Below are 8,954 nucleotides of genomic sequence, written 5' to 3'. Positions count from 1 at the left end.
CGCCGCGGCTGGGCGCCAGCCTGGATGCGAGGCGGCGTCTTGGAGACGGCGCGGGGCGGGGCGGGGCGGCGTCTGCTCCTCCCGCCTTCCCCGTCCTTCCCCCTCCTCTCCTCTCCCGCCGCCCCTTTCCTCCCCTCCCCCCCTCCTTCGATGCGGTCCTCCAGCGTGCCGGGAACTCCAGGGCCTGCTCCACCTCAGTTCTCTCATCTCCTCACCCCCCTCCTCCTCTGTAGGGTCTCCATGATCTTCCCTCACTTCACCTCACCCTTCTCCTCTCCCCACTTTCCTTCCTCCTCTCTCCATCCTTTCCTCTGCCTCCTCCAAACTAGAAGTAGAAATAGGGAAGATCGTGGTCCAGGTCATCCCAGGCAAAAAGCTGACCTGTTTGTTTTTTCTTTTTTTTTGTCGGTTGTGGGGCGTGAACTCTGGGCCTGGAGGCTGTCCCTCAGCTCTTCAGCTAGCGCTCTACCACTTCCGGCTTTTTTCTTTTTGTTTATGTGGTGCTGAGGAATTGAACCCAGGGCCTCATGCATGCAAGGCAAGCGCTCTACCACTGAGCCACCTTCCGCCTGTTTGAAACATCAACAAAACCTTAAAGGACTGGGGGTTCAAATGGAAGGGCAGAGCACAAGGACCTAAGTTCAAACACCAGAGGAAAAAGGGAAAAGCAGTTGTGAAGAGGAAGGTGAGTGGTAAACTATCAGCTCCCCCTGTATAGAACATTCAAATTTTAAGATACACCAACAGAGCTTTTCCAGGCCAAATATAGCTTTAGGTATGCCCATGTGACCCTAGTCCTCAGCCAATTGGGTGGAACAGACCAGGGGCCAACGAAGTGAAAACACCAAATAAGTTGATAGCACAGAGAATATAGCATTTCCTTTTTATTAACCAATAGTGTGTATATGCATGTGGCTAGTACTGGGACTTGAACTCTGGGCCTGGGCACTGTCCCTCAGCTCTTCAGCTCAAGGCTACCACATGAGCCACAGTGCCACCTCGGGCTTTTTCTGCTTATGTGGTGCTGAGCAATTGAACCCAGGGCTCATGCATGCAAGGCAAGCGCTGTTATCACTGAGCCACCTTCCCAGCCCTGTCCCTTAGCTTTTGTGCTCAAGGCTGGCCCTCTACCATTTGAGCTACAGCTCCACTTCTGGCTTTTTGGTGGTTAACTGGAGGTCAGATTTTTCTGCCCAGGCTAGTTTCAAATGTCCATCTTCAGATCTCAGCCTCCTGAATAGCTAGAATTATGTGCATGAGCCACAGGTACCTGACTTAACCTGCAGCAGTTTTTAAAGATACACTTCTGTCGGGCGCTGGTGGCTCACGCCTGTAATCCTAGCTACTCAGGAGGCTGAGATCTGAGGATCGTGGTTGAAAGCCAGCCCTGGCAGGAGAGACCGTGAGACTCCTATCTCCAATAAACCACCAGAAAACCGGAAGTGGCGCTATAGCTCAAGTGGTAGAGCGCTCGCCTGGAGCTGAAGAGCCGAGGGAGCCCCAGGACCGACAAAAAAAAAAAGATACACTTCTAAGGGATGGGCTGTAGCTCAGTGGCAAAGTACTTGCCTTGCAAGTACAATGTTCTGGTTCAATCCCCAGTACCACAAAAGGGAAGACCCCCCCCCTCACCAAAGATGTACCTTCAATATTGTAATATATTGCTGTGTAAATGTGCTCAAAATAATCTGGAGATAAAAATATGTATTTCTAACAGAAATAGAGGCATATCTAAATTATAGCATTTAAGCAAGATCTTCATTTTGAGTAAACATGACAATTTCAAATGAACAAAACCAATAATACATAGCATACATTCATTTTATACTTAAAAAACTAAGCTTAAGAAAAATGAGAAATGAGGTAGTCATACCAAATGAGTAATATTTTGACATTCTAGTAAATAGAAGATTGTAGAAGAGCTAAGAAAAAGAAAGCTGAGGCATTCCAAAGAGGGGGAAAAAAAGCTGAGGCATTTCAATAACCTTAGGGAAAAATAAAAGAGAAAGCAAAAATATATTCAAGATGTATTTTAAAAACTTTTTGACATGCACCCAGTGATATAATAAAACATAGTACAACCAATAGCATAAAAAGGAAAGTAGAGTCCATGTTTTTCCTTTCGTTAGCCCTAGTCACTTTGTTTCCTCCTCACTTGTCCTTCTTATTGTGAATCACTTTTAGTTATTTCAAGTTGTTAAAGATGAATTGAAGGGATAGCAATGGTGTGCTTTCCTTGCAACTACTAGGTTCAATCTCCAGCACCACAAACACATACATACATAAACGCATTCAAAAAGTAGAACACCAAAATTGTGCTTTTCACTTTGTGCATTTGGATAAAGTTGATATGTTGTGGTTACTAAGGAAAATAACAGACAGGAATTCAATCCATAAACTACAAAAAAAAAAAAAAAAGACCTGACCATGTAGTCATTTGCAAACCTGCCACACACAGAATCCCATGCTGGACATCATCCAAAGCTTTTTATTTGGCAGATTTGAGGTAAGAATTTTTTTGTGCCAGTACTAGGGCTTAAACATAGGTTCTGCCCCTGAGCTTTTTTGCTCAAAGCTAGCAAACTACCACTTGAGATACAGTTACATTTCTGGCTTTTTTGATGCTTAATTGGAGATAGGAGCCTCACAGACTTTCCTGCCTTGGCTGGCTTTGAACTACAATCCTCAGATCTCAGCCTTGTGAGATTCTGAGCTAGGATCACAGGCAGGAGACACAAGTACCTGGAAGGTAAGATTTTTTTTTTTAATGAATTTCCAGTGATGATGATGATGATTGCTTGAAGCACACTCTGAGCACCAGAGCTCTAATTGAAAAAGTTCTCAAAAGATCAATGAAGATCTAGCTAGACACTAGGGGGAAATGGTATCTTCTTGTATATGTTTTTCAGGACATATAACAGTTCTAAGTTTATCATCTGCTCAGTCCTTGTCTTAAGAACACACATGATCTTATTTCAATTGTTTCTTAAACCATTTCTTTTGGTGTGTGGGGGTATGGTGCTGGACACTTGAACCAAGGGCACTGAACTATACCCTCAGCCCAAACTAATTACTATAAAAACAAACAGTAGGCATAAAAAAGAATTCATCTGGCAAATGTGCTGTTTGTAGATATTAGCCACTTTTAAAGAACATATTTATATTAAAATTATATCTAAATTCTTAGATATAGAACACCTGATTATCTGGACCCAGCTAAAATTTTATTTTACAGACTGAAATTTGTGGGTAAAAATGCACTACAGTAATTAATGAAGCCGTTCTAATTTTGCTTGAAGGGATTTAAAATTCCCAGTAATAGCTTGTACAGTTGCTGAAGAACTCATTGATTGAAGTTCAACCAGATACCCACAAACAGCATCCAGGCATAGATGTGTAAATCTTCTTCTGTAAACGAAAAGACACCTAGTCAATATCTGTACATTTAGAATCATTTCCTTTTAGAGGGTTTTCTACCAACTTCTGATACTCTTATTGTCTCATAAAAACTCCAGGATAACCTGACTAAATAGCAATACTTGAAAACAGAGACAGAAACTTTGATAGGAAGTCATTTACCACCTAACCATTTTTCCATTTGAAGATTATAGTGAGGATTCTTCCTAATATTAATTTATTTACATTCTTTTGCCTTTTCCAAAAGAATAATTCTTAAAATAGCAATGAGATCACAAAGACATAATTGAATTGCTTTAATCATAGGTTATTAATTCAAAGCAGAATTTGTGTGTGTATATGTATCTGTCCTGAGGCTTGAATTCAGAGCCTGGGCACTATCCTTGAACTTGCTCGAGGCTACTGCTCCACCACTTAAGCCACAACTCAACTTCTGGCTTTTTTGGTGGTTAACTTGAGGTAAGAGTCTAACAGAGTTTCCTGCCTAAGCTAACTCTAAACTGTGATTATCAGATCTCAGCCTCCTGAGTACCTAACTAGGAATACAGGTGTGAGCCACTGGTGCCTGACAAGAAATTTCTAACTACTTAATAAATTGTGTTCACTTGTAAAAAGGACTTAGGACAATGGTTAAAAATCTTTTTCTTTTCTCCAAATATTTCTTTATTGAGATTAAGTGACTACATAAATTTCACAATACTATGGCATAGTTATACTTAGCTAAAGTCACAAACATATTTTAACCTTCACAATGAAAATCATCATTACCTATCTTTCATATATGCAGATGCACATCATCTGAATAGTCATTGCTAATGTACTTAAGCCTTTAAATCCCCTATACATCTTCAAGACTCCTGTATCTTCCTATACTGTCTCCAAATTCATTACCCAGGTTATTTACAGAAACATTTAAAGCTTTTGAATACAATAATAAATTTTTTGAATACAATAATAAATTCATAGTTACCTTTCACAATTTACAACGTGGCTAGGATTCTCCACATATTTTGTTAAAAGTACATGGATACAATCCAAAAGATGCAATGGTTTTTTTACTCTGTTCCAGAATGGATCCTACAAAGAAAAAAATAAATATATATCCTTAAGACTCTTATCTCCAATTAACTATTAAAAATTTGGAAGTGGAGGTATGTATCAAGTAGTAGAATGCCTGAGTTCAAGCCCCCGTATTGCACACCTTGTCCTACCTCCATTAAAAAAGGGCCTTGAAAAGGATACTATGAGCCGGGCACCAGTGGCTCATGCCTGTAATTATAGCTACTCAGGAGGCTGAGATCTGAGGATCACGGTTCAAAGCCAGCCAGGGCAGGAAAGTCTGGGGACTCTTATCTCCAATAAACCACCAGAAAACCAGAAGTGGTGCTATGGCTCAAGAGGTAGAGCACTCGCCTTGAGCTAAAGAGTGCAGGGACAGTGCCGAAGCCCAGAGTTCAAGCCCCACAACTGACCAAAAAAAAAAAAAAGGACACATTGGAAGTGGCGCTGTAGCTCAAGTGGTAGAGCGCTCGCCTTGAGTTGAAGAGCTGAGGGACAACGCCCAGGCCCAGAGTTCAAGCCCCATGACCAACAAAAACAAAAAAAAAACAAACACAAAAAAAAAGGACACTATGAACTGAATATATGGGGCATATGACTGTGATCCTAATTCTCAGATGACTTTAAGCAGAAAAATACTGAGTTCTAGGCCCATGCAGACTACATGGCAAAACACTATCTCAGTAAAAGAAAAACTAAAGGGGCTGGGAAAGTGGCTCAGTGGTAGAGCGCTTGCCTTGCATGCTCAAAGCCCTGGGTTCGATTCCTCAGCACCACATAAGCAAAAAGAAAAAGCCGGAAGTGGCACTGTGGCTCAAGAGGTAGAGCGCTAGCCTTGAGCTGAAGAGCTGAGGGACAGCGCCCAGGCCCAGAGTTCAGGTCCCACGACCGGACCCAAAAAAAAAAAAAGAAAAAGAAAAACTAAAATCAACAGCAAAGAGTAATAAGAGAAAGAGAAAGAAGAGCAGTAGCATTGTTTGATGCTGTTATAAAAACCAAGTCAAATTAAATGGAGTTTTAAATTTTCGATATAATTCAATATATTTGATGTTTTTGGTGAAGTTATTTGGAACAAACACATTGATATTTTGTTCTTAAATAGCAAACCCTACATTTGATCCTTAATAATGAAAAAAATTACTAGCTAACAATTCTTTTTTTTCTTGGCACTGATATGTGAAATCATAGTTTCATGTTTGAGTTTCATGCACTCTACAACTTGAACTATGGCCCCAGACTTGACAACTCTTAATATTGTAGATTTAAGCCATATCTTGGTTTAGCCTATTCTACAAAGAGCAAGTATATATAGTTACGTATATAAATATTAAAAATATTAGCATTTCATTTTAATGATAAATGCCAATGCAACTTTCATCAGTTTAAAATCCTTAATGTATAATTTCCAATACTTAACCAACAAGTACCTGTTCAAACTATTTAGATATCTATAACATGTAACCAAAATACTTCACACAAAAAAATTTAAAAAAAAGAAACCCAAAATACCTCACACTATATCTAGAAAAAAGTTCTTTTACAGAAATTAATTTTATCACATTTAATATTTTCCTTACCCGTGATTTGAACAGTTGATCATAAACTTCTAGTAGTCGAGGTAATGGTACTCCAATTTCATTCATGGTCTGTATAACAAAGCCCACATCCCAGTTCAAAGTACAAACCTGCTGCTCTAAAAATTGTATAATAAAATCTAGGAAAGGAAAAAGAACAATTTTTTTTTCATTCTTGACACTAAAAGGTAGCTCTTATTCATAATTGAGTAATTTCTAGAGAAAAATCTTTTTTTTTTTATTTTGAAAATACTGTACAGAGGGGTTACAATTACATGGGCAAGATTAATGAGTACATTTCTTATCAAGCATTGCAGCTTCCTCCTTTGTTTCCCCTTCCCATCCTCCCTCCTTTGTTTCCCCTTCCCATCCTCCCTCGAAAATCTTCTTAAACTCAAAAACAATTTTTAGGAGCTGGAGTTATAGAATGGTGGCAAAGTACATACTTAGTATACACAAGGCCCTACATTCAGTCTTCAGCACCCCAAACAAAAAGAAAATTAAGACATCTACCAGAATAGGCAGTATAAACCACAGGACAGAGATTAGTGGCTGCCTATGGCTGGAGGGTGAGAGAGAATGGGAAGAGACAAAGGTAAAGGATTGCATTTTGGATGATGAAAACATCCTCAAATTAAATTATGATAATAGACCTACAAGTTTGTGATACGTTAAATCCATTAAATTATACATATTAAAGGTACTAAGAAGAAACTTTGACATCTTAAAAAACTTAGAAGACATAAAAGCTACAAGAAAAACAAAGAGAATGGAAATGTCATAGTGTTATTATAAAGGTGATGGTTACAGTTACATAGTCAGATAATGACTATACTTCTTTTTGTTTTGTTTTAGTTTTTTTTTTGCCAGTCCAGGGGCTTGAATACAGGGCCTGGGCACTGTCCTTGAGCTTCTTTTGCTCAAGGCTAGCACTCTACCAGTTGAGCCACAGCAGCATCTTCTGGCTATTTCTGTTTATGTGGTGCTGAGGAATCAAACCCAGGGCTTCATGCACTCTAGGCAAACACTATCACTAAGATACATTCCCAGCCCAGAACACTTCTTTTGGGACAATGTTACTCCTTCCTTCTCTCTTTCTCAGTTTTTCCCTCCCATCCCCAGCCACATTTTCAATACAGTTAAGTACCACTGCTACATTTATTCACCCTTGTTTTTTTAAATAATTTTTAGTAACACAAAACTGCTAATATTTAATTCATTGATGCATTTTTGTTGCTTCTATTTTATGACTGCAGAAAATTATAAATTGGTAAATGGCTTAAAATAGTTACCTATGTTCTATTATATATATATATTCATATATACATTTATGTATATATGTATATATAGTAACAAGGTTATGAAAGTGACTAAAGCCAAGTGCATGTCTGTAGTTCATATCTGTCAATCTAGCTATATTAGAGGCTAAGATTGTTGGCATCACTGTATGAAACCAGCCTAGGTAGCAAAAGTTCATGAGACGCCTTTTTCAACAAGGCTAAATGCGGTGGTATACATCTGCTATTCTAGTTACTGGGAAGCCTAACATAAGAGGACAACACCCAGGCAGGAAACAAATACGGTATGTAAAAAATAATGAGCAAAATGAGGACTCTCTCCGTATATTATCTTTAAAACAATTTAAAAAAACAAACAAGCAACATGATCAACAACAACAACAAATCAAGATGGGACTTGACTGGAGGGATGGCTTATCAGTAAGAGTACCTGCTTATCAAGCCTAAGACCTTGAGTTCAAAACTCCATACTTGTGTGTGTGTGTGTGTGTGTGTGTGCGCGCGCGTGTGTGCGCGCACACACACACATGTATGCACATGCACACCAGTCCTGGTACTTGAACTCAGAGCCTAGGCACTAAATTTGAGCTTTTTTTTGCTCAAGTCTAATATTCTATCTTTTTTTTTTTTTTTTGTCGGTCCTGGAGCTTGAACTCTGAGCCAGAACACTGTCCCTCAGCTCTTCAGCTCAAGGCGAGTGCTCTACAACTTGAGCTACAGCGCCACTTCTGGTCTTCTGGTGGTTTATCGGAGATAACCGGACTTTCCTGCCCAGGCTGGCTTTGAACTGTGATCCTCAGATCTCAGCCTCCTGAGTAGCTAGGATTACAGGCATGAGCCATCAGCGCCCGGCTAGTATTCTATCATTTGTAAAATTCCATAAAAAAAAAACAAACCCAAAGATGGACATAGTGGTACAAGCCTATAATCCTAGCACTCCAGGAGGCTGGGACAGAAAGATTGTTAAACTCAAGAACCTAATGGGCTATGTAATGAGCCTATCTGAAAAGACAGACACAGACACAGACACACACACACAAAACACAGACACACATATACACACAAGGTTGGTTATCTAATTCAGCAGTAGAATGTTTGCTTGTTCTTGGCTTTATCTCTAGTATGGGAGGAAAGAGGGAGGTAGAGAAAATATGATTGCAGACGATGGTACAGAACTGTGATCTCTGCACTCAGGAAGCTGGCCAAGAAGACTGTGAAGATTGAGGCCAGTCTGGGTTATACAGCAAGCCTATCTTAAAAATAAATTAAGTTAAATCAATGGAAGGAAAAATTAACTCAACATAATAGAGATTAGTTGAAGTAATCACAAATTGCTCATTCCTTTAAACATCAGCCATTTTTCTTTCCTCTTCAATAATTGTATTGGGTTATCCAACGGCATAGTCACTTATAGTTTGTTAGTCAACACAAACCTCAAATAGACAAATGAACTTAGAAAGCTAGTAGAAACTAGTTTTATTCTCAAAAAACTATGCTATTCTACAGGGATTTTTCTTTCTGTGAAGAAAACTAAAAAGACAACAAAACTCTCCATTATTGGGCATTTACCCAAATGTTTACAAACAAGACCACACTAAAGCTACCA

General features: G+C 39.2%; 1 protein-coding gene across 1 annotated transcript in view; it reads right to left on the bottom strand.

Moving 5' to 3' along the window:
* Window positions 1-3,202: 3,202 nt before the first annotated feature.
* Nup155 (nucleoporin 155kDa) overlaps window positions 3,203-8,954 on the bottom strand; it is a 76,477-nt gene continuing 70,725 nt past the window's right edge. The window contains exons 29-31 of the mRNA XM_013018522.1: window positions 6,054-6,190; window positions 4,388-4,494; window positions 3,203-3,408 (exon numbers count right to left, since the gene is read on the bottom strand). Of these exons, the coding sequence (XP_012873976.1) occupies window positions 3,270-3,408; window positions 4,388-4,494; window positions 6,054-6,190 (383 nt within the window). The 3' untranslated portion in view covers window positions 3,203-3,269. The remainder of the gene's footprint in view (window positions 3,409-4,387; window positions 4,495-6,053; window positions 6,191-8,954) is intronic.

Source organism: Dipodomys ordii, unplaced genomic scaffold, assembly GCF_000151885.1.
Source record: "Dipodomys ordii isolate 6190 unplaced genomic scaffold, Dord_2.0 Scaffold41, whole genome shotgun sequence".
In the NCBI taxonomy this organism is placed as follows: Eukaryota; Metazoa; Chordata; class Mammalia; order Rodentia; family Heteromyidae; genus Dipodomys; species Dipodomys ordii.
Note: the sequence above shows the minus strand (reverse complement) of the source record. Positions and strands in the feature narration are given on the sequence as shown.